A 27,337-nucleotide genomic window follows, 5' to 3' on the forward strand; every position below is an offset into this window, starting at 1 on the left:
TTGCAGGGGTCCTCAAACTTTTTAAGCAGAGAGCTGGTTCACAGTCCCTCAGGCTGTTAGGGGGGTGGACTATTGTTTTTTTAAAAAAGAATGAAGCCCCATGCACACTGCACATATCTTATTTGTGGTGCAAAAAAAACCACACACACACACACACACACACACGAAAGAACCATACAATATTTAAAATGAAAAACAATTTTAACCAACATAAACTTATCAGTATTTCAATGGGAAGTGTAGGCCTGCTTTTGGCTGATGAGATAGTCAAGTTAATGAGGATTGTTGTTGTTGTGACTTCAAGTTGTTTCAGAGTTAGGGCGACCCTAAGTCTAAAGTTTAGGGCGGGGGGCAGGTAAATGATCTTGGAGGGCGACATCTGGCCCACTGGCCTTAGTTTGGGGACATGAAAATCATTAATATTTCATATGTACCTTATAGCTTAAAATAATTTTATATAATACTGTTAGTAATTTGTACATGAGACATACAGTATGAGCCTACCTCATAACTTCAGACCCTTAGCAGAGATCCTGTGCCATGCCCCACCATTCTAGGAGATTAGTGTTGAGAGAACACAGGGCAGGGCTTTCTTTGGAGCTGAACGTTGACTATGGAACTCCCTTGAGTCAGGCTGGCTCTGTCCCTTTGACCTCCAGAACTCAGTTAAGGCTCAACTGCTTGATATTGTCTGATACTAATTTAAATTAGGCTGTAGTTTTCACACTTTTTTGTTTCTAAATTGTGTTTTTTATTTCTTGTACATTGCTCCAGGGTCTCCAGCTGCTAAAGAACAAGTCCATAAAGTAAATTGGAAGATCTTCTTAGGACAGATGCCACAACTATGAGAGGAGGTTCAATGGCTTTGGCTAGCCCAAGTGGTTCAATCTGAGCTGTGCCATTAGCTGGATCAGGAAGTGAGTTTGATTACAGAGAAGGAATACTCTGTACTCTATCTTAATTGTGTTTAAAAAGTTAGTATTGCCATGAGAGGGCAGTATTCACTTTGTGTAAATAAGGTTGAAAATTTATTTTAAGAAGGGAGTTAGGACAGACAGATTGAAAGAATATGTTGAAATATTAAAAGTTAACCTATATTATATTTCAGGTTGATATCAATTTGCAATATACTTATACCAATATTGTCTTTGACATTACATTAAAATGGTCTAATTAAGAAAAACAGCAAAACGAAATGGGATTTTACATTGTCACATTAGAAGGGTAACATATGAACCACAACTGCATATAGAAAACAACTATGCAAATGGAACTCCTTGTATTCATTGTGCAACACTGAGACTCTCAGTCCAAAGGCAAAAGTTCTGAAATAGTAGTATTATAACTTGCAGTTCCCTGCCATGCGTTGCTGTGGCCCAGTCTGTGTATATGTGTTTTTTATGTATATATTTTTGTCTATGTGTATATATGTGGTTTTACGCATGTGTTGTAATTTTTTTTGTTTTTTAAGTCTCTTCCACTGTGTTTTCCAGTGTTTTTATGAGTGATAGTCACTCACTGGCCTGATAGGTGTATTGTGTCCAAATTTGGTGTCAATTCGCCCAGTGGTTTTTTAGTTATGTTAATCCCACAAGTGAACATTACATTTTTTATTTATATAGATTAAATGGGCAACTAAACATTACACCTGACTTGCATGTTATTTATAGTGAATGCATGTTTGATTTTTAGGAACTTCTGTATATTTAAAATCACTGTTTAATGTTGTTTCTGACTTATGGTGACCCTATCACAGGGATTCCTTGGCAAGGTTTTTCAGAGGTGATTGCCTTTACCTTCCTCTGAGCCTAAAAGATTGTGATTTGTCCTAGGTTACTCAGTACGTTTCCATGGCTGAAGAGAAATTCAGATCCTGGTCTCCAGGATTATGGCCCAATGCTCAACCCCCCACCTTTTTTGTTCCCTGAACCCCCTTGTCACTCAGGTGACAATCATGGGCCCTTTCTCGGAACATAGTCGGAGATACTTTTATGACATTCAACACCAGCATGTCTTTAAATTAAAATTTAGGATTATTCAAAATTAGACTGCGTTGTGGGATGAGATGCAGAGCCAATCTTAAGAAATGGGGCAATATCATGTTCCCTTTATAGAAAAACTGTCATTTTGCTTATATTAGAGGGGCGGCGGAGGAGCTTCTTTTCCAAAGTTATATGGACCTTGCACAGTAGTGTGGTCTTCAAAAGGACAAATCTTGAATTGACTGCATGGGTCTAATTTAGTGACAAAACAGAAAAGGGCAAATGTTCTGAAATAAAAAATCCTGAAAAGTAAACTACTATTCTGATGGGAAACTCTCCTGGATCATAAAAAGGATATTAGAGGTGGAGAAAAATATTGTCACAAATAACGAGACTTTTCTTAGTAGTATTGAGATGTCTAGACATCATTACAGCCAATTGCAACCATAAACACATTTAGGACTTACCCATTGCAAGGATAAAGTTCTCTGATTTTCTTTACATAGAACTATTTGCTATGATCTATTTGTTACTGAAACTCTAGCAGATCAGAAATAAAGTAGCTCTGGCCCACAGTTAAGGCTGATGGCTTTTTTTTTTTTTAAGCTACTTGGTTGGAAGCTATACTTTTTAAGTTCTGCTGGAAAGACTCTTTCCAGCAGAACTAAGTAAACAATGTCCCATTGGGCAGGGATGGCGACATAATCTGCCCGTTTAGGAAATAACCTCACACTAGAGTTTCATTGCTGTTGCTTGCAACCAGCAACTGGACTCAAGCCCTACTGAGCAGCACTTTAAAAAAAATCTAAATACAAGGGTTTCTTGAGGCATTAATACATTTACATCACTGTATTGCCGAAAGCTTTCATGGCTGGAATCACTGGGTTGCTGTAAGTTTTTCAGGCTGTATGGCCATGTTCCATACGTCAGGAGACAATGTTTCTGGAACATGGCCATACAGCCAGAAAAACTTACAGCAACCCCTTTCCATCACATCTTAGATATTATAGGGGGGGGGGGGGGGGAGAGATGCTATACTTGGAAGAGAAACTTGTACTGTGCTTTTTCAGCTTGTATTTATACTTATAACTCCACAAATACAAGTTTTGTTGTTGTGATTATTGCTGTTGTAAAGTGAAAGGAGAGATGAAAGATGATCTGGAGCCAGAATATGATTTTTAAAAAAACAGGATAAAAAGCCCGAAAAGCTCAAATGATCTCGGTTTGACTGGATACTCACTCTGTCACACAGCTCTTCAAATGTGAAGTCTGCAATGGTTCCACACGCTTTATTCACTCTCAGCCCTCTGCCTTGTACTTTTAAAATCCTTGGTCTAGTTACTATGGGAACATGAACAAAGACTCAATCTTGTCTGGATAATTACTATAAAACTCATCTCTTACAGATAGGAAATGCATAGCTTGATGAATAATAGCACATGATTCAACACATAAATTAGACAAAATGCTGATACAATGACTGCCACTTGAGTGTGGCATCAACCCATATACAGCAGTGGAACTTATTAATTGGTCAGTGGAGATTGGGCATTGTGTTCTAAATGTATTCTCTTTCAAGAGAAATTAACTTACGTACAATCATTTTGTTTTTGAGCCAGCTCATCAAACAACTTATCCATGACAGCCTCCACATCAGCCTCACTTGTGCTAGAGTGAAAAGAATAATAGAATATGAAATTAATAATACTTGAAGCCAACATCAAACAGCTGCCTGAGCTTGCTTAGCTTTTTGCCCATAAAAAGAGTGAGAGCTAACAAACAGGATGCTATGTTGTAAATATAAACATCAGGTTTAGAATACACTTAGAAGCAAAGAACATTAAGTCTCAGGTAAATGATTCTGTTTTATTTACATATATTGAAAGACTTTTATGTTTCAAGTTTTTCAATTAATGAGGCAACATGGGCAGAGCAAGGCCATCAACACTGCAGGTATAGATAGTAAAGGAGACAAGCTTCTATCTGTATACTTCTGGGAAAAGATAAATAAAGAGGTGAAAGCTCTCAAGCATTTCAAAGGAAATCATCTGGACCTAACTAACTAGAGAGAAAGAGAAAGAGGATGAGAGTCAGAGAAAGAGCACTCGATAAAGATATGCCCTGATAAATTCAGTTGGGTTTATATGCATATAGGCATTCTGCATATCATCATTTAAAAATATCTGAGATCTAAAACATTTTTATGACTAATAAGCATTTGCTAGAATGTAGTTAAAGCAGTGGATGTGGCTCTTAATGAGACATCCCACATTATCACAGGATGTCTATGCCCTACACTACTGGAGAAATTATACTGACATCTGCCGGGAAGTAGCAGCCAGTAATGAAAGGTCCAAGGCAGTGACATCTCCAGCCCATCCCCTGTTCAGATATCAGCCAATACGCCAATGCCTTAAAACAAGAAATAGTTTTCTAAGATCTACAGAGATACTCGCAGGAACACCTCAGCAAATGAGAGTCCAAAAGTGGCAGGTGAAAACCCGGAACCTCAAGCCATGGCTGATACCAAATGAGAGACTCCCCCTGGGCACACAGAAGATTGGGTGTCTTGGAAGACACTGAACAGACTGCGCTCTGGCAACACAAGATGCAGAGCCAATCTTAAGAAATGGGGCCACAACATGCGAGTGTGGAGAAGAGCAAACCACAGACACCATTTTACAATGCAGCCAGAGCCCTGCCACATGCACAATGGAAGACCTTCTTATAGCAACACCAGAGGCACTCCAAGTGGCTAGCTACTGGTCAAAGGACATTTAATATAATGCCAAGTTTTTAACTTTGTTTGGGTTTTTAAATACATTACAACTGTACCCTTGATTTATTTTTGATACGATAAATAAATTACCTAGGATCATTGCAATGTCAACAAATAAGTGGTGGTCATGAAAATTATGAAGTCACAAAAACTTTTCTGGGTTGTTGTAAGCCTTCAACAAGCCAAAAACTTTTCTGCTCTAATTAGAAGTCACTGAGATTTATAGTGACTGTTTCTGTGATATCTCCCCAGAGTTTATAATTAAAACATTCTATCTATCTCTCTATCTCTCTATCTCTCTATCTATCTACAAAATATGTATGCAAAATCTGAAGAGGAACAGGAGCAACTAGGAAATTACCAATCCAGATTCCTGCTATTATATAGCCTTGGAACTTTAAAAACAGTTAATTACCTATTAGCAAACTGTTAAAATGATTGATGCCATTGCAACCTTTTTGCAGAAGCAAAACTGGATAACATCTACCATTAGAATTCATGGGTAGCTAGTCAGCATAATCTTTCCATGGACATCATTGCTCATTTTATGAGGAAACAGATGCAGGATCAAGTTTTACAGCAACAATATGAAAGAGTAAGGTTTCTTTTTTATGGGACATTTATTTATTTATTTATTTATTTCCTATATTTATACCCTGCCCTTCTCACACACCTCCTCCCGGGGGGGGGGGGGGGGCGGACTCAGGGCAGCCTAAATTTAAAGGGATAAATTGAAAGGAATGTCTTTGGTATGCAAAAAGCAAAATATTTTTTGAGAAATATAGGCAAGAGCTAGTAGAAATAGAAGAAAAGGAGAATGACTCAGGCTACCCTATTTCATCGCATAATAGTCACCATTGCAAAATAGTTGCATCCCTTTTTTGAGGTCCCAGTTTTGGGATTATTAATTCTTCACATAATAACTACATCCCTAGCCACACACCTGTCCCTTGGAGCAGCCCTCATATCACCGAGGAACAGGTATGCAGGTGGATGAAGGCATGAGAGATAGGTTTCCATCGGCTTTGCCAGCTGATAGAAGTTTCTTAGCTCTGGCCTGCGGACATGAGGGAGGGAGAGCCTTTGCCCATCCTGCATGTCTGCTAGGAAGAACTATGAGCTATGGGGCTTCCCGTGGCTGCTGACAGCCGAAGGAACCCAGTGGCTCTAATCTGCTGGTGCATGTGGGCAAAAAAGGCCGTATTTCTCCACATAATAGTTGCATCCCCTTTTTTCCCTAAAAAAACGAGGGAAAATACAACTATTATGAGATAAAATACAGTATTTTGGAACATGACTCTGAAGACGAAAGGAAGAAGAGAGCTGAGAAGGAGGAACCTGAAGATGGGGCAATGGCTATGGGTTTAGATAATCTCTTGGCCTGATACTGAATTTGACATGTATCAAGAGACCACTTCACAGAAAAGGAAGGCCAGGTTGCTCACCTGTAGCTGTGTTTCTTTGAGTGGTCCTCTGTGAATACACACATATGTGTTTATTGCACCTGTGCAGGCTCTAATGGAAAGCTTCCCAAACTCTGATTTTCTCGTTTTGGAGGTAACCCCGCCCACTCCTTCCCAGGGCATAAAAGGTGCCTTGGCCCCATGCTCCTCAGTTCCTGAGCCACAAGTAGTAGCTAGAAAGAAGCAGGTTTGTATAGTAGAGGGAGGAAAGGGTGGGTTTGTGTGAATTCACAGAGAACCACTCAAAGAAACACAGTTACAGGTGAGCAACCTGGCCTTCTTCTTCGTGGTCTCTATAAATACACACATATGGAGACTAGCAAGCTGAGGTATAGGTAGGTGGGACATATGTCAAACCAACACCAGAAAGAGTGTAATCCAAATGTAACATTTATTGGCACATAGTAATAGAAAGTGTGAGGTACTGCAGTGAAAAAATACAACACTTTTCCTGCCAGGTAATGGCAAGTAATTAGAGAAGTACCATACAAAGAGCAATAACGCTTTCTGCAACTGCGGAAAGTACTCTTAGTTAGGATGAGATAGCTAACAACCTAGTGCAACAAGATGCACCATATAGAATGGGGCAGAACAAGAGAAGAACTTTGCATTATTCATGTATAAACATGAAAAAACTCACAATAAAGCATCTGCCAAACATACAGAGAAAATCTTGCTGTCTGTCATTGGTACAATCTGGAAGGAGTCCCAACCCCTGGGTGGAGCCTGGTCGGATTTGGTGGTTAGGCCAGTCAGGAGGAAAGGACTGATCTGCCAAAGACAGTCCAGTCTGTAATGAGGCATAAAAGTCAAAGGGTTGGCCCAAATTACTGCCCTACAGATGTAGTCCAGGGGGATGCCTCAGAGGAAGGCTGTTGAGACTGCCATGCCTCTCGTTGAGCAAGGCTGAATGGTGGATGGAGGAGAACAATGAGCCAGCTGATAGCAAAGCGCAATAGCAGAGGCGATCCAGTGGGACAGCTTCTGTGATGAGATATGCAAGGCCTAGCTTGTGTAGTGCATTGGCTATGAACAGTTGTAGGGTCTTCCTTATCGTTTCCTTCATTTGTTTGCTTGGAGTCCTTGTGGACAAAAAATTAAACATGAGCCAACAATGAGATGCTGTAGCTAAAAAAGCCAATGAGATTTTGGCCTGCATAAAAAGGAGTATAGTGTCTTGAACCAGGGAAGTCATGCTACCCCTCTATTCTGCCTTGGTTAGACCACACGTGGAATACTGTGTCCAATACTGGGCACCACAATTGAAGAGAGATATTGACAAGCTGGAATGTGTCCAGAGGAGGGTGACTAAAATGATCAAGTGTCTGGAGAACAAGCCCTATGAGGAACAGCTTATACAGCTGGGCATGTTTAGCCTGAAGAAGAGAAGACTGAGGGGAGACATGATAGCCATGTATAAATATGTGAGGGGAAGTCATAGGGAGGAGGGAGCAAGCTTGTTTTCTGCTGCCCTGGAGACTAGGATGCGGAGCACTGGCTTCAAACTACAGGAAAGGAGATTCCACCTGAACATTAGGAAGAACTTCCTAACTGTGAGAGCTGTTCAGCAGTAGAACTCTATACCCTGAAGTGTGGTGGAGGCTCCTTCTATGGAGGCTTTTAAACAGAGGCTGGATGACCATCTGTTACCGGTGCTTTGAATACAATTTTCCTGCTTCTTGGGAGTTGGACTGGACAGCCCACAAGGTCTCTTCCAACTCCATGATTCTATGGTTCATTTATAGACTGAGTTCTGTACCTGCAGAACAGTCCCCTTCTGACATCTAGCAAGTGCATTTTTTTCTCCAGGGGAGATGTAGGGGACTTGAAAAATCTGGGAGGATGATCTCCTGGTTAGTGTGAAAGTCTGACACCACAATTGGGATGAAAATGAAGTCTGTGTGGAGAACCGCTCGATCCTGGTGGATGATGAGGTAGGGCTCATAGACCCTTATCGCCATCTGTTCGGAGGGCTGACGGGCTGGCATGATAGTTGTGAAGAAAGCTATCTTCCATGAGAGTAGTCAAGGGTCAGCCATAGCAAGCAACTTGAAAGGCGGGCCAGAGATTTGGGAGAGGACAAGTTCAAAGTTCCATCTCAGCGTCGGGTGGCAGACAGGAGGATAGAGGTTGTTGTAGCTTCTGAGAAAGGTTTTGGCCAGGTGGCTGGTGAAGAGAGATGGGTTTCCTCTACACTGTAAAGGCCAGGGCATTACAGCTAGGTAGGCGTTGATTGACTAGAGGGTGAGCCCTCTGCCTGATAGAGTGAGGTGGAAGTTGGAGTACATCCGAGGCCGATGCAGTGGTCAGCGATGTACCTCAAGATCCAAGGAAGGCACTGAATCATGAAATCTTGTATGCATAGGCCGTGTGAAAAACTGTCTAGGGTTAAATCCACCATGCTGTCAGGTGAAAGGAGGTCACATCTGGATGAAGGATCTGTCCGTCTTCCATTGAGAGAAGATGCAGGAGTGCTGGGAACTGATGGCAGCGACCTCTGGAGAGACATAGAAGGGTTGCATACTGGACTTGTCTCAGCCAGGCAGGTGTTATTAGAATGAAGTTTGTGTGGACAATCTCTCTCATCCTTCAAGTACCTCCAGGATGAGAGAGATTGGAGTGAAGTGGTCCATCTTTTAGAAGGGGCCATCAATGGTGGCGATGTTGATTGTGCCGCAGAGGTTGATGGAGCCAGGAATCAGGCCCGTAGCCAGGATTTTGATTCGGGGGGGGGGGGGGCTGAGTCTGAGTGAAAGTGGGTCTACCCCTTTTGTATCATTACCCCAACGCCCCCATGCATATGGGATATATTGAGTATGGTGATCAGATCATGATATGAATAAACATAACAGTTTAAAAAATGCACCAGTAAGGCCTTTTCGCGAACCACCATGAGAATTTCCGGGGGGGGGGAGGGCTGAAGCCCCCCAAGCCACCCCCCCCCCCCGGCTACATGCCTGGGCCTGATGGTAGAGCAGTGCCTTCAGCCTGACTGCCCTGTTTTAGTGGGTCTAGGCCATGAAGGCCTGGTATTGCTCACTCCAAGGCAGAAAAGGCACTTGGAATGGCTGTTGAAGTCCAAGATCTTCAACACACACTGGATACAGAGCTTGAAGCGTATCGTCTACATCTTTGGAAAAGGCATGCGATTCACACAAGTGAAGTTCCAGAGAGGGTGGCTGCGGTGGTGGAAAAAAAAGAAACCGAGGAGTGAAGGGCCAGGTGCCTTTTATGCCTTGGGGAAGAATGGGCAGGGTTACCACCAAAACTTGAAAACTTAAAACTTGGGAAGCTTTAAGTTAGAATCCACATGTGTCCAGTGAATCCATATGTATGTATTCATCGAGACCACGAAGAAGAAAATATTTTACTATCTGAGGAAATCCCATTATGATTGTATCAGTATGAACCACTTTTAAAAGTGGTTCCCTCCCATGATATCACTTTGTTTGCACCTGATTTCCTTATCTCTGAGCCGGCGAGAGAAGCAAGTCCTTCATTGCCGGTTCTATTGACTAGCTCTAATCTCTCTGATCTCAACGAACATTCGTCTTCCCCTATTTCCTCAGACAACATTTCTGGTAGATTCCCATGGGAACAGCCTTCACCATTCTCCTGGGAACCACAGGCGAAACCAAAACATGGCTGGTGGAAGATTCCAAAACATTTCCCTCTGGGTCCTCTGAAACTCTCCCAGCATCCCCAGCTTCATCTTATGAGAATCTGATGAGGCCACAACAAAAAAGGAGAAATGTTTAGGCATTACTGTGATGACTGAGAATTCTGAACTATTTCAGGATAATTATGTTAAAATGTGGAATGAGATTTTTTTAATAAGACTTGCAGAGATGAGATGAACTTAAGTGATCACTGTTTCAGATGTAAAATGGCTGGTCTACCAAAATGTTATTTTTATTCCAGATAATATTAATTTAAAATAATAATGCAATATTTAAGATACAGGAGAAGGACTTGTCAAATTTTATTCAGCAAGGAAAGAAGCTGAGAGTGAAATATAAGGTCCTTCAAGTAAAGAAGATGACTAGGTTTATTATAGCTGAAATTTTTTTGCATACTGTTGGTTCAGTATAACATCAAAAAACAAAATAATATTGGATTGAGAAGGGAATATAAGAGGTTTGGGGCGAGGGGCAGGAAATCTATGAAAGCCAATGTTGAATGTAAGAACCATTATGTAAGATATGCCATTTCAACAATAAGGAATATAAGAGGATAAATCAAGGTTATGTGATAAAACACGTATTTTTATAAAAATAATCTTTCATTGGTATCATCTGACTCCAAAAATTGACTAAAATTTGTAAAGGGGCTAAAATTGTATGTTAGAAACATAAATACATAATTTAACATATGTGATGGTCTTGTGACAAAGAAAAAGAAAAAAGAAAAGAAAGAAACACCAACAGTAATTGATACAGAAGAAATTTAAGAGAAAAATGCAATTAGAACTTGAACTGGTTTTATTAGTAATGACAGATAATTGGACAGAAAAATACACAATAGACTATCACAACACATGATTGCTGCAGCAAATCTGTTACACATAAGAAATTGGAAGAGAATTTTATAAAAGACTGAAAACTTCTAATTGGCTTTTTTAAAGTAAAAGGTGAAAAATTAGTCACCTGGTTTTGAAAATTAATATGTTTGAATGAGATGTAGAAGTGTTAAGTCGTATAAATAATAGGAAAAGTAAGTATTGGGAATATATACCATCAGTAGGAAAATTGGAAGTCAAAGTTATAATTTCCTTACTCTACCTCTTACGTTTTTCTTTCTTTTTAAAATATAGTTTTAGTACTTTGTAGTTAGTTGTTATTATTATTATTTATTATTTACTTTACTTATATACCGCTGTTCTCAGCCCAAAGGCGACTCACAGCGGTTCACAACAAATAAGAACAGCAAAAATTCAATGCTACAGTGTAAAAACAGTTAACCTAACATATTACATAATTAATAAACAATTACTACAATAACCATTCATTATTCAAAAGTTATTTAAAAGTTAGTTGTTGATAAGTGTGTCATGACTGTGTTACATCTTTGTGTTATTCATATTTAATTTTAGTGTAATAGGTAACACTTATTCAATAAAAATATTATTAAAAACTTAAGGTTATTGGCTCTATTGTACCTCAAAAGATTTTGCAATAGGCTATCTTCAACAATACTTATTTTTATGTTGTATCAGACTAATTTGAAACTAATGTTATTTCTAATTTCAAAGGGGGGCAAAAGCAAATGTATATGGTTAAAAAGAATAGTGTGAAAGGATATTTGTGTATATTTATAGCTTATTTTATGTTTCGGCACTGAATGTTTGCCGTATATATGATTCGCTCCGCTCTGAGTCCCCTTTGGATGATAAGGGAGGAATATAAATGGTTTGAATAAATAAATAATAAGTAAATTCAAACAAATATATGAGTACAACATAAATGATCTTGATCATAGGAAAAAGAAGGGGTATTCTTCAGCTCCAGACCACATTGTTATTCAATTTAAAGAATGACAATGTTAGAACCAAAGATACACCCCCCCCCCAAATATAATACAGGCCCTCGTTCTCTAAAGCTAGAGTAGAATCCCCTCTCTAAATAAAGGAAGCCCAAATTTACAGTATAAAAGTTAAAAGTACAACTTACTCAAGACACATCGATGCTATAGTACCTTTAATTTCATGTAACAACAAATATAAATTCCATTATAATACAAGACATTAAGTAACATTTGTCCTCAAAGGATAAACTGTTGACATCTGAATAATATTTGAAAAACTGATATTAAAATTCCAAACATTAATTATGATTTTGAATCAATTACATGAAACCACTTTTCTCTTTGTATATTTGGGAAAGGAAACATTATGCATGCACAAAAACTATTAATTAACAAATCTCTCACTCTGAAATGGTATTCATTCTCTGAAGATCCTAAGCAGTCTAAAACATTGAAGCTTCAAATAAAACCTCTTGTTCTAAAATTTCCCAAAGTTACTTTCTGCATGAAATGCATCATTGCCCTGGAATGTGAGCCAAATGGTACACTGTGTGAACAGTACATTGCAGTTACAGGCTTGTGCTGGGGCTGTTCATTTTGCTAGACAGAAGCCAAGTAATTATTAAAATCTGCAAAAGTATATTAAAGCAATGTCATAATGAAGATACAAGTGAAATCATACTTGTATTGGCTTGATTAAAGCCACTTTCTTTTCTTAGATGTTGGAACAACTTTGCATCATATATACTTGTATTCTCAAATTGCTCTGAGGGTAAACTATCATTACGGAAACAGAAATCAGAGCTATACAGATAAATTGTCCTTATAGCTGTATTATGGTATCATTTTTATCATCTTCAAATACAAATACATGCTGAAGTAAATCAACATCCTAGATACAAGCGGATCATCTGTCAAAATAAGACAAGTTTTTGAATCCACAAATGGTAACACCCAACAATAAATGAGTCCTTGTCAAAGGATTTGTATAAATAATTACTTTACCACAATAAGGATGCTCGTTTATTTACCAGGGAATTGCATAGTCTTTTACAAGAGGATATTCATTGCTTTATAACCATCTGTCACTTCAGTTCTGCAAACACCACACCTCCCCCTCTTCCCAAATCTAATTAGTTTTGATTCAGTCACACATTTTAAAATGAAAATACTGAGAATGTCGTCTGATGGCAGTAGCACTGTAATAAAAATGGAAAGCAGTTGGCTGTCTAACCTAAAGGATGACATATGCCTGTTTCTGCTTGGACCTGGCAAAACTTGTTGGCTAGTGAGATTAATCATGAAATAAAAATGCTCTGAGCGTCAACTTACAGGTAGTATAGCTTCCCTGCCGCAGGTAGCACCCGTTTCCTGTAGTCTATTCCAGAATCCAGTCGGATAGTATTGCAATATTTCTGAGCAAAAGAACAGTAGCATTACTTCTCTTAAGCACACTATGGATATTACAGGTACGCATAACCATTTTGATGACCTATCTGTTTATGTGTGGTCTATCAATGATCACAAGGTAAACACAATATGGATCTGGCAAGTGATTCAGGGTTATGCTTCTAGACAAAAGATGCTGGAAGGATACTATGAAAAACAGTCTTTAGCAAGAAATCAGTACAGTTAGAACAGAATATATATATGTTGGTATTACAAAGTAAGCAAGACAAGAAACAGGAGATGTGCAAGTACAACTTAAAGAGGGCATTTATCAAAATCGGGGGGGGGGGGGGGAAGGTTCACTATTCTAAATAGCCTCAATTTTGGTAGTCATTCAGATCCAACCAGAACCCCAAATGATTTGAATATTCATGCCCAAAGCGATGCATGTTTGTGAAGCAACACCTGTTGAAATTAATAGTATTTGGGGCCCTACCACACAGCCATATAACCCAGAATATCAAGGCAGAAAATCCCATAATATCTGCTTTGAACTGGGATATCTGAGTCCACACTGCCATATATTCCCGTTCAAAGCAGATAATGTGGGATTTTATTCAGCTAAACATCAGTACAATTATCCAACTTTGCTTTTAAAGGTGATTACCTTTCTTGTACAATACATTCAAACATGGGAATATCATTGAATATTGTAAAAACAGCTGTAGAAGGGGCCTTGCTTTCAAGTCAATAGTCCTTTTTATTTTTAAAAAATCAACTATTAGTCTGAAGTAATGCACCATCTGAAGTAGCAACACAATGTGTTCATATAACCATTAGTAAGAAACTGACTTTTGTTTTCTCCAATCGATCATAAATGCATTTTCACACATACAGAGATAACTGATATTCTCAGTATTGTACTTTTGAGTCTGCATGAGAGATGCCATTCCTGGCTTGCAATGAGATCACTGTTCTGTGCTGGATAATATGGCTTTTGTAAGAACAAGATCTCATAATAGCAGATAGTCCTCACATAATAATTTATTCACGAAGTCCCTCCATAATTGGAGCATCTGTATAAAACAAATTATTTGGACATATGATTTTATAAGCGAAGGTTTTTTTTTATAATATTTGACACTGTTACACAAGGAAATGTGTTATTTGAAACGGTACTGTGGAATTACACAGGTAATCTAGTAAGGAAAATCTACAGACACCAGCAGAGAAAATATTTCAATCCACTGTACAATGTAAAAAGTAAATACATTCTCGGGATAAAGATAGTATTAAATATCTACCAGTAAGTTCACATATTTCAGGATTGTTGGGATTCTATGCACTCCTAAATGTTTCATGACAAATTTGCCTACCTTCCGTATGTAATATTTTTAAGTTTTAAAGATAAACAGCTTTATGGAAACAAAAAATGAATTAATTTGGTCTGCCTTTCTATAAACTGACTTCTCCATCATAGAACTGATTAAAGCCCACATCCATGATTGCATTCTACACTCACTAATCACCATAAGAGAAATCTAATCAGCAGCTAAAGAACTTTTAACTGGAGTTGTTATATCTTAGTACTTAATTTTCAAAGCTAAATCTGAACAGTTGGTTTACATTTAAAGTCTTTATATGTTCACACTTTATCTAGCAGTGTTAAAAGTCTCATATCCTTCTCTCTAAAGCAGCAAAAGCTAGCTGAAAAGTAGAGCCACTGCCAAAGGAATAATGCAATACCTTAACATATAGGCAGTGACTTATTAGCTAATTCAGCCTATTAACCTTAATGTTTAGAATTATTCAACTATTCAAATTATCAATTGATTTATGTATTTATGTATCACAAAGGACAAACACAATTACACTCTAAAATATAATTAAGGAAAAAAGTCAAGACATTCCTCTCTCTCCCAGACATACATGTACAGATAGGCACAGATGTACAGACATAGAAGAAAAATAACTTTAGTTCTGAAAGATTTTGAACTTAGCCCTGAAGAGAAAGAAACAGAAGACACATGGATGGGATAATAACCCTGATACACTTTAAAATACAGGTTGAGTTTCCCTTATCCCTTATCCAAAATGCTTAGGACTAGAAATGTTTTAAATTTTGTATTTTTGGATACCTGTATTTGCATATACACACTTAATGAGATATTGTGGAGAGAGGGTCTCAATCTAAACACAAAATCCATTTATAGTTCATATACACTTTATAAATATACACTAAAGATAATGGTATACAATGTGTTTCATAATTGTATGCATGAACCAAACACTGAACCACCATAAAGCAAAATGTGGCAAAAATTGAGACAATTTTGGAAAATTCTGGATTTCCAGATAAGGCATGTTCAACCTATAATATATTTACTGAACAATCCCACTTTGGTGCATATAACTAACATAAATTGACTGCAACACCTGTAGCCAGATATTTCGACTAGCAGGAGTTCTAGGATATTAGTACACAATAATAAGTACAGGCAGAAATAACACATTCCTGCTTTCACCCAAAATGCTCTTCAAGGTTTCAGCATAAAACTTTGGCCAGCATATTGTCTCTGCACCAGAAGCCTGTGATGCTCCAAGTCCGCCAGACCTTAAATTAAGAAGCATCCAGCAACTCAATCCTCCTCAGGTCATAGTGGATAATAATGCTCCATCCAAGTTCTTGTGAATATACAGACTGCCGGATGTTTCACAGAAGCATAGTTGGAAGACACCTTCTGGGTCATCCAATCCAACCCCCTGACAAGAAGCAAGAAAATCACATTCAAAGCATCCCTGACAGATGGCCATCCAGCCTCTGTTTAAAAGCCTCCAAGAAAGGAGCCTCCACCAGAGAGAGTTCCACTGCTGAACAGCTCTCACAGTCAGGAAGTTCTTCCTAATGTTCAGATGGATTCTTCTTTCCTGTAGTTTGAAGTCATTGTTCTGCATCCTAGTCTCCGTGGCAGCAGAAAACTTGCTCCCTCCTCCCTATGACTTCCCCTCACAGATTTATACATGGTCATCATGTCTCCTCTCAGCCTTCTCTTCTGCAGGCTAAACATGCCCAGCTCTTTAAGCCGTTCCAGTATAAACTGAGAATTAACCAGAGAAGACCTGATACAATATGACTTCTGACATGATCCACCTGTTGGATAACTTGCAAAGTGTGGAGAGAATTCAGATAAGGTTTTCCCATCATTTCAAATGACCTTAAAGCTTAAATTCATGCAGATGTAGTAGAAAACCTGGTCTACATTATATTGGATTTTTGAGTGCAATAGTTGAGAGACCAGGCTTTACAACAAATTAAGAAAAATCAGGAACTCTTTCTGTTGAGTTTTGGCCTTGCATGAAAAAAAATCAGAAAACAGTAATATTTGTCAAAGTTTCATTAATGGGTAAACAAGAATCCAGTGGTCTCAAAAAATAATCAATTACAGTCAACCAAATTTTTAATTTGGAAGACAATAATAATTCTGGAAGACTGCGCCCTATGTAGGCTAAGTAAAATAGGATATTAGATCTGGCATACTGAATGTGTGCATCTCTCTCTCTCTCTCTCTCTCTCTCTCTCTCTCAGTATCCTCTCCTTATGGGACCCAAGGTGACTTATAACAAGTTGAAAGAAAGATGTAACATTATAAGCAACTAGTCCTTTGAAGCAGTAAGTACTATCTTTGGGTGATGATACCTACTCTAGCAATGACTAAGGGCTGCTCCTCATGGTCATACCATGACCATGAGGTCTACAATTTGGACTAGCCAGCCTCTCCCAATTAGCAAAGAACATTTGGGAGTGTCTGGCTGTTACAAATCCAAACTATTGCTGTTCTGCTGTTGTTCTCTCCTGCCACTTTGGGCATGGCTCACTGTGGGACAGCAGAATATAATTCAATTGAGAAGGAACGTTATTACCCAAGTCACTCTACTCTTTCTTGCCATGCCATCTTCATTATGATTCCTAAATTCTGTGGTTTCTCCCACTTGTAGCAGGTTGGGATGGATTCTGCCAAAAAACAAAACAAAAAAAAAAACAAAAAACAAAACCCCTCCATGAGACAGAACAGCTTTGTTCAGCATCAGAAAGCTTTTAATCCACTGGAACCTTTGCCCTGACTTAATGAAGGAGGAATAATCTTCAGTAATTCCTCCCTCCTCATGCAGTCCCTTACAAACCATGAAAGTCTCCTCCAGGTGGTAAGGAATACCTATAGAGCATTGGAGAGGTGGCACATGGGATTGCAGAGAGGGAGCGTCCTCAAGCAGAAGCATTTTGAATGAAAACCTGTAAAAGATGCTCTATAGATGGCATACAACTTCTAATCCAAACCATTTTTTTATTTCTCTTCCAGATCCAATTAAATTGTGCCCTGATTTAATTTGGTTTTGGTCCCAAATACTTTGCCTGCCTCCATTGTACTTAGTTTGTTAATTTACCTCCCTGCTTCATACTCTGAGAATGCCTCTTATTTCTTCTATCTGGGTAGTAGTCTGTCTTTGAAACCCAAGCTATAAATCTCAGGTCGATAGAAAATTTTGTGCCAGGTTAGTGCACAGTCTGAATTGCAGCTTAAAAACCTCTTGCACTCTTAATAAAGAAATTGAAATGTCTGGTTTATTGGATAACTAAAATCACAGAAAAGCGTTTAGGCTTTTCACTCTGCATACGAAAAAATAGGAGACTTCACACTATATTATATTGTTTCCTCTTTATGGAATTGACTTTTTGCAGATGGTGATGGATATAAGGGAAGGATGATGGGGTAGTGACTGCTCAAAACAAAGACTATGTAACAAATAGAATAACAACACAGAATAAATAGAAATAGTCTAACATTTTTGCAAAATAAAAAAAAAACTTGGTCAAACTATTGTTCAGTATCTACTTAGTCTTTGTCTTCATGTTCAGATGTTGTTCAAACAGCAGACTTAAAAGAAAATAATGTCAATGAATCCTCCCAAGCACTATGCATGACCTCTGGGGTAATTAGCAATCATTGAAAAGCAACAAGACTAAAATGTTCTATTCTTTATTACTGTCAGCTCTTCTCTTGATCAGCATTTTAATAAAGATGGTTCGTTCCTAAGACAGTTCTATGAATCAGTCATAATTACATCCTGACATGCAGTGAATAGTAAAGCAATACTAAATATCACTTCATCAACCTTTCTAACCTTTATGCAAGTATTAACAGTAAATAATTTTTACACAATCCAACAACAGAAAATCTGCATATATCTTAGCTTTGTAGAGACTCTACCCTAAGTGAATTTCCTGTGACCTACACCAGCAAAACACAATTGGGCATAATTATTCAGGCTCCTGAGATATTCAGGTGTTGCTTTTCTTGGGAGTTTACAACTTCAAGTACAAAAGGCTACTTGTTTTGCATAATAAACCCTCAAAGGGTTAAATGAATCACTAATTTCCTATTCCCAACCTGCAGAGATCTACAGCATGGCAGACTGATGGTGAAACATTGAGAGTGACATGCCTTTGTATCAAAAGTTAAAAGTCTAGATTTTCAAGAATCAAATTTTAAATCTCAAACAATAAATACACGCTAACAACTCAAGCTGTTGGATCTGACCCAGAGCTGGAGAAAACAAAATGCAGTAGCTCTTCCCCATAATCACTTTTGAATTAATCATTACTGCATTTCTCAGTATTTCTAAAGATTCCCAAACTTTTTAAACTATTGATTTATTGCTTGTGTTAATTAATACACTACGAATGCATATTAAAAACCCATCTCTTTTCTAGAACATTATCACTGCCAAGAACATTAGCTGGAATAATACATTTAGTTTTCAGCTTCAAGAAAAATGCTATTCCAATCGCTGAATACTTGTTTCTACATAGTCTATAATAGTAGCGATAGATTTTAGTAGCTCCTAATGTAAAGTTTTGTTAATGAAAAGTATCTGTTTAAAACAAGTAGATGAGCCCTTCTTTCCCCCAAATCTCTTCAAATATTTCCCATCCCATGTACAAGTTACAGGTAAAGCAACATCCTGTCTTTGCTGAAATGCTCTGTGATATCCCTGAAAACATATGTATATATATATTTTAAAAATCCACACACCTGATGTTCTAATAATTAAGCAATGCAAGACTTTTGCCAAGACAGAGGTGACTACATGTTCCACTATATTAAATATCCCAAATACACTAAATCATTTAGAAGGTGGGTTCCATATAGAATTAAGTCTTCTCACTGTATCATTTCCTTGACATCTGAATTGTATAAGTTTCCTCAATATTAGCTGTTGGCTTTTGCCAAAGCTTCATACTGGGGCTTTGGCAAAGTGGGGGAAAGGGTTGGTTCAAGAAACCAGATTCCCAGAATAATCATAGTTTAAAAATGTGATTAAGCAAAAGCTCAGGATGGCTTCTGCCTAACTCTGACGAGGTCCATCCACTCCCTCATTACCAACCACTGAAAACTTCTGCTGCATTTTGTTTCAAGAGAATCCAAAAGTCCTTGCTGTAAAGCAGACCGGGGGGGGGGGGGGGGGGGAGTCCATTCAGTCTTTCTGTATCACAACCATTATGAAAGAAGTATAAAACACTGCCTTTATGCTGCCAAGCCACAATGACTCACATCAAAGCAGTTTCGCCACTTGGGCTTTTTTCTCCCAAATTTATTCAAGCCGAGGGCAGGGAGACAACAATTCATACACGCTAATTACACCTAATTATCTATTCCTCCCCCCACCCCAACTTTCAGCCAGCATTACTCGCTATTTGGGTTTCTCACAACCTCCTCTTGCCCTGTCCATCCCGCTCCACAGTAAGTCTTTGAAGAAAACAGTTGTGGCTTTTTAGAATATTCACAATGTAAGGTTCAACTCAAATTAAACTTTTCCCATTATCAGTTTTGACACGTCTTATTTGTTAAATATGAAGGTCTTTTGCTTAATTTGGCAAATTCCTAACATCTCTGACTGGAGGGAATTGCTGGTAACACCCTCTCCTACCAGAGCTTCTCCTCACGCTTTCTTTTCATGATCTAAATGAAATGTTTATTGGATTAAAGTTCTTCTCCGCAGACCTTCATGGTGGCCTGTGACAAAGCACTTACAAGCTGTATTAATTGGCTTGGACTTTTGGATTGGGGGGATGGAGGAAGTCAGGGAAAGGCCTTATTTCGTGTTATATATCACAAGCAAAGAACTCAGCCATGTTAATTAAATGAACCCCGTTTTAAGAAGAATACAATGTTATATCTCTGTCACAGAGTTAAATTGATTTATTTATTATTTACGGTATTTCTATCCTACCTTTCTCAGCCCTAAGGCGACTCAAGGCGAGTTACAGATTGGCAACAATTTGAGGCCACACATTCATAAAAATACAATTAAAACATTCAGCATAATATTCACTTCTTAAAATGAAAGAAGCAATTTAACAGAAGAGGATTGTAACAACAACAACTTTATTTTTGTATCCCGCCTTCATCTCCCTGAAGGGACTCGGGGCGGCTTACATGGGGACCAACTCGATCAACATAGTTAAAATATAACACACAGAAGTACATAAAACATCATCATAAAACAAACAACAACATAACATAGTATAAAACAACCATCGAGCAAATAACCAATAGCCTGAGTAATAAACAGTTTCTGGGCTATCATTACAATCAAACTGGAAGGGAATGTAAGAGCTATCTACAATTATTTTACTATCAGGTTTGTTTTTTTTAAATGAAGGATTGTTAAGCAATGTTTTCAAAATAAAATATGCAGTCTCAATCGCCTTGTTATTTGAAAAGGATAGAAATAACCAAATGTTGTTAAAATCCTTCTCTGGTTTTAGAACATCTGAATGTTTAATTTCAAATGACAAAATACTTACATACCTTTAGTGTGCGATTGACTCACATATTTGTAGAAACTTGAGAAGATTTAAGTAGTAAGACTTATAATTTGGAGAATCAAAGGTAGAGGTTTCTAATTTCAAATGCTTGCTTGAGACTCAAGTCACATTAACACATCCATAAAGTACAATATGAACTCTGTCTTAGCATTATATTACTGAATGTACGTTTGCACATGTATACAGGCCCCCTCGTCCTTTTTCTAATGCTAAACACAGTTATTCATGATCAAACTGTATTGTAAATCCCCAAAGTAATCCATTTAATTAATACAGGGGGAAAAGAAAAAGGGAGAGCCTACAACTTGCACAGCTTTGGAAAGAAAGAGTCTTCTATTTAGGACTTGCTTGGGTACTTACTAAGAAGGGAAACAAAAGGCCTAACATCTTCAGTAATGAAAAAGTCAATTGATAAGTGAAGACATCACAATATCAAAGACTTAATCCCAGCATTTCTGACTCAGGTGACAGCTCAGCGGAGGTCAGGGTGCTGACACTGACCACAAAAGCAAGTTTTCCACTATTCAGTGTACTGAAAGCTACTAGGCTATCGCAGCATTAGAATGGAACTAACTGACAAATCAATTTAATCACCAAGATGACTTTTTTCCCAAAGAAATTGTCAACTGACAAATCTGTGGGCTCCTAACACAGGTGGCCTGACAAAAGCAGAACACATAATCAAAGGCAATTTATATCTCCAAAGTGGTGCAAAAATGTGCACATCTCTTCAACTGCTTTGAATTCACTTGGTTGTGGGCATTTGGACCTCTTGCTCCAACTCAGCAGTGGAAGGCAGCTGATTATTCTGAAAAATGGCAATGCATTTGTGCCTAAAGCAAATGAGTATTAAGGAGGTAAAAGATAATAAAGCAATTGTAAACAGCTTAATAACACAATCCCATACACGTTTACTTAAAAGTGAGTTCCATCAAAGTTAAACTTTTTATTCACACAGAAATGTGCAGCCATATACCTGCAGCCATAAATGTTAAAAAGTGCCATAAGAACCTCAGCAACTGACACAATCGTTCATATGAAATTAGATTATTGGGTCTGTATAGGAGCATGAAATAAACCAAAAGCACTTTGAAGGATCAGAGTAGGCTGCTTTGGACCCCACACATTGAAGTAGGAAACCTGAAATGCAAACTCAGGCTTAGCCCAGAGAAAGTTAAACAGAGAATGTTTACTTTTCACTAAAATAATTCAGTTGTGTACATATGTCTCTATTGATTTATATGGCATTAGTGATTAAATGTCTATGAAACAGACATTTACACCGTCTTCATGGATTTAGAACTGCCATAGTGAATGTATTTGCTTTTGATTTCTTTCTACCAAAGGAAGGCTGACTACATCGTTGTAATACTTCACCTCTTTATACAAGACCAATTTCATATGAGTAACATCCAACAGAACACTTTTTGCAACCAATTTTAAGGGAACATTTAAATATATTGAAGAACAGATTGAGCTCAAGATGTATTTGCTGTGTGGATTGACCACAAACAACTTTAGCTATTTATCTTATTTCAAATATAAGCTAATGATTCCCATCTCACTGAAGCAGATACAGAAAGAGTATGTGTATATTCTGGAATATCAGAGATGAAAAGAAAACCTTTCCCATATTTTGCTCAATTAAATGTTGGTAAATGATAAAACATCAGATTTCTGTAAAGAAGAGTTTCTCAGACTCTCTGATGGAATTAAGTGGCAATTTTTTATCTACTGTGACACAACTGTCTCTTTCCTGGAAATTTGCCATGGACAAACAGTTGATGGTTTGTGGATTGACACTAGTGCATGGACAAGTACTACAAAAGACACAAACTGTCATAAAATTAGAATCAAATGCAGATGCTATTATTTACCCTATTTTTATCCCGTTTTTACTTTCCTTCTGATGCCAAGAAGGAGGGGGCTGACCTGAGGGAGTTCCATAGCCAAGGGGCCACCACTGAGAAGGCCCTGTCTCTCATCCCCACCAGTTGCGCCTGCAAAGCAGGTGGGACCAAGAGCAGGGCCTCCCCAGACAATCTTAATCTCCAAGGTGGTCATAGGGGGAGATACATTTGGACAGGTAATTTGGGCCGCAGCTGTTTAGGGCTTTATAGGCTAAAGCCAGCACTAAAGCCAGATGCTATGTAATGCTAATTAATTTCCAGGGGCTGAATCCAATCATTTCTAACTAGTATAGATCAGTGGAATCTGTTGATTTGCCAAGTTTGCAACTATAGGTAGGTTTAGTCCCAGATGAGCTTATACTGGGATCCTATGCAAGTTCCATTGAAACAAACTGAAGAATCTCCAGCAGAATCTGTTGGACTTCATATCCTCTCACTATTTCTTGTGAGCTTTCAAAGCATAAGTCGCCATAAAAGTTGGCAATCTACATCCATTCCTCATATCAGTCAATCCTTCATGTAAGGTTAAGATCCAACTATGAATAATAATTTGTTGAAGTCTTTCTTAGGAGTTGTAGGTAGACACTGAGGTTTTATCAAATTTATTGACACAAAAATAACTTCATTATGTTTAAATCTTAATTTGAATTTCTGGTACACATAATTTCTGGTACACATAAACAGACATGGTGGCAAGAATCTCATGGCTGTTTGTATGGTACTTGAGTATTTCTTCTGGGCTCCATTTATTTATTTATTTATTTACAGTATTTATATTCCGCCCTTCTCACCCCGAAGGGGACTCTGGGCAGATCACAGAACACATATAGGGCAAACATTCAATGTGGTTATACACTGACAGAACAGACATAGTACATAGATACAGGAATATAGGCTTTTCCCATTTTCGGCATCTTGGAAGTTGTGCTCAATTCTGGCCGGGGAGGGGCTGTCGCTCCATCCACCATGCCAAAGAACCCTGTTCATAGACTTCCTCCTTTGATCAAATCACCAGCATTTCCTTATGGTGCCACTAAAATGCCTCCCCGCTTAGACGGTACCTATTTATCTACTAACAGATTTTTGATCTGCTAGGTTAGCAGTGAGCTGGGCTGAAGGTCAGGCGCTCATCCCTGACCCAGGCTTCAAACTGCCAAACTTTTGATTGGCAAGATTTATGGTAGCTGGTGGTGAACCTGATGTGCTAAAGTCCAACCTAGCTTTAGAACAGCAGGTTAACCTCACTGCCCTCAGGAAGATGAAATATGCAATCAGGTAACAAAAATGAAGACTTATTTCTATCTGATATGTTACCCCTTATTCCATCAAAAAATGTAAGAATTCTAAATTCATAAATACTGCTAAAAAAAACCCCCAAAATATTAATCTCCGCTTCACCTAGCCAATAAATTAATGCATATAACATTTATAAAAGTTTAAGAGAAACATTTTTTTTTTTGCAATGAAGAACAAAGCTTTTAAGAAGCATGTCTTCCCTTACCTTCAACACAGCAATGAATGGAACAAAATTAACTCTCTGGAGTCCGTTTTTATAGAGGTCTGAAAGAAAACACAACAGTATTACCTTTGCCACGCTCTTTCACCAAGTATAATGCCAAGGCCACACGGCTGGGGCTATTTTTAAGATTGGCATCGAATTTGTGGGCTTCATCCTTCTGTTATGAGGGAGATTTTTGGTGAGGGCTTTTTAAGTGTTAATGTTCAAACTAATCAAAAGAACAACATATATGTACAATAATTTACATTGGCATTAAGGGCCAGAGTTAAAGCTAAAGGAAGAGTAGATGTTAGCATGACAATATGTATTGTAGTAAAACTTTGTTAATTTTTACCATTCATATCAAGGCCTTGAGATTAGGCAGCCTAAACACAAAAATAAAAAATAATATTAGTGGAGGCCAAGTATATGAATGCTTTGTTAATAACATATTTTGTATTTCTCTGCCCTTCTCCCTGTGTGTGCCACTCTCTGTTGTATTTAGGTTTTTTCCTCTAATTTAGGAGACAAAAGAAGAACATTTTTACAGCAGTGGGAACTACCTCCTTAAATACATTATTACTGTGTAATAATTATGATGGGTAGCTTCTCTTCATTAGAGCTATTCACTATTTCCCTATGAGATGCCATCACTTGCTACCAATGTGGGCTGGCTGGCGAATACACTTCTATTAAATACGTCCACTAAAACTCCATGCTGTCAGATTTCTACTGGAGGGGATAGGGAGATGGAAACAAGGGTTTTGAAACCTGAAAGCTAGAATAATTTTAAGAATTTTCAGAATTGAGCACCAATGCAAATTCAATTGCACACTGCAAGCAGTATTGTATACTACTTTCAATATATGTTAGTAAATCTATCAATACATTGCTTCTAAAAATTGTCAAGTAAAAAAGGGTAAGATCTTTTTAACAGTCAAATGGCTACTAGTCCGCTGTTATCAACTTGATTCTTTTCAGATGAAGCTGACATTACAGAACAACACCAATTCTGTTTTCCCACATTCTACTGAAATAGTAAATGTGCCCCTTACTTAGAGCCACCTGGAAGGATTTTAAGTTATCTTTAGTCAAAGAGACATTTTATTCTCCAATTTATAGTGATTATTTCCAACACAGAAGCTGGAACTGCTTTACCATGCTTGGAAGATCTGTATTACGGATTCCCAGAATAATCTGTTACTGGATGCTGCTGCCCTATAAAGCTGGTGGGATCCAAATTCAACATCCAGCAGCACTACATAAAACTCATCTGAACATAAAACAGCTGAATAAAATCCCACATATTCTGCTTTGAACTAGAATATATTGAATATATCTTTAATGAGGCGGCAATAGAAGCAATGAAATTTTAGAGTTGTGAAACAACATGACCTCACAACCTCTGAGGATGCCTGCAAAAGATGCAGGAGAAATGTCAGGAGAGAATGCTTCTAGAACATGGCCATACAGCCCGGAAAACGTACAACAACCCAATGATTCCGGCCATGAAAACCTACGACAATACAACATGAGTTGGTTGGTCCTGGTGAAGGGGGCACAAAACAAGGGTAAAAGGAAGAGGGGGAAAAGGGAATAATAATAATAATAATAATAATAATAATAATAATGAAATAAAACAAGTACAAGTAGATAAAAAGGTGTGTAGTAGAGGTATATACGTTGTATGGAAAGTTTAAAACATGATAAGAAATGTGTTTAAAGATGTTTATGATTTATTTTCTTTTACTGTTGGATTTTATATAAGGCATACTCCCTTGTCTAAGATATTGTAAAAAGAGGAAAGAATGTATACTTATACATTTTGATTGATAAATCTATAAATAATTTTTTTAATGAACTGGAATATATGGCAAAGAGTGGACTCAGATAACCCAGTTCAAAGCAGATACATTTGGGTTTTCTGTCTTGATATTCTGGGTTATGTGGCTGTGTGGAAGGACCCTGAAACATGTAAAGTTGCTTTCTGGAGACTTATTTGGGAAAAGGAAATCCTGTAGTAAATTCTGAACTGGATTTTTATATTGAAAATGAGGATAAGGTTCAGAATTAAAAGTGGCAAAAATTTTGGGAAAACCTTTAATTTCAAATTTATACACTCATATTTTGGAGCTGTGATGAAACAAAAATGCTCGCTACAAGTTGTAAGGAAAGCAGAGGGAACCATGTCCAGCTGCAAGCATAGTGCAACAGAAGAGGAAAATGAATTAATTGCTCTTTCAAATTTTAATATGTGAAAAAGGGGTTAAATATTTGGCAATTACAGTCATGAAAAACAGCAGTCTACTAAAACTATGAAAAAATTGGAAATAAATTAAAAGAGACTTAGAAAAATTGGGAAAGTTGTCCCTTTTGAATAGAATTGCAGTAATTAAAGCCAATGTTTTGCAACTGCTTTTATTTCTCTTTCAAATGATCCTTATTATAAGAAAATGGAATATGTTTTGTGTAATGTCCGAAAGAGATTTCCAGATTTGTCTGGCAGACAAAGAAAGCCTGAATAAAACTTAAGTTATTTTGTATGGGTGAAGGAATAGATATGGTTTAAATATGAGGGACTTTGGATTTTGAAGGTCATGATTTAAAATTTGAGTGACATGGTTATTTTCTGAATGATAGACGTAAGGCACATACAATTGAAAACTCATTGTATTAGAAGGATTCTTCTACAAATTTGGTGTAAATACCTGCAAAATATAATTCTAGCCAAATCACAGGAAGCCTTTCTCTGAAAATAGGTTATAAATAGGAGATGGTTGCTCTATGATGATTTTTTGGTACATTTGGTAATACTATTCATATAGAAGCATGGTAAAATGGGACCTAAAGATACAACTTTTACTGTCTGTAGTAATTTAAAACATACTTTCCTGTAGCAGTTTTA

General features: G+C 37.7%; 1 protein-coding gene and 1 long non-coding RNA gene across 2 annotated transcripts in view; one reads left to right on the forward strand and one right to left on the reverse strand.

Annotated features, from left to right (window-relative positions):
- Window positions 1–27,337, reverse strand: part of AFG1L (AFG1 like ATPase) — a 70,003-nt gene that overhangs the window by 14,819 nt on the left and 27,847 nt on the right. The window contains exons 7-10 of the mRNA XM_060753143.2: window positions 24,436–24,494; window positions 13,080–13,162; window positions 3,580–3,650; window positions 3,223–3,323 (exon numbers count right to left, since the gene is read on the reverse strand). Of these exons, the coding sequence (XP_060609126.2) occupies window positions 3,223–3,323; window positions 3,580–3,650; window positions 13,080–13,162; window positions 24,436–24,494 (314 nt within the window). The remainder of the gene's footprint in view (window positions 1–3,222; window positions 3,324–3,579; window positions 3,651–13,079; window positions 13,163–24,435; window positions 24,495–27,337) is intronic.
- On the forward strand, window positions 696–17,715 carry LOC132760853 (uncharacterized). Its single transcript, XR_010909790.1, has 3 exons — window positions 696–917; window positions 16,723–16,806; window positions 17,495–17,715. It is a non-coding gene; the product is annotated as an uncharacterized lncRNA (long non-coding RNA).

Source organism: Anolis sagrei, chromosome 1 (assembly GCF_037176765.1).
Source record: "Anolis sagrei isolate rAnoSag1 chromosome 1, rAnoSag1.mat, whole genome shotgun sequence".
NCBI classification, from domain to species: Eukaryota; Metazoa; Chordata; class Lepidosauria; order Squamata; family Dactyloidae; genus Anolis; species Anolis sagrei.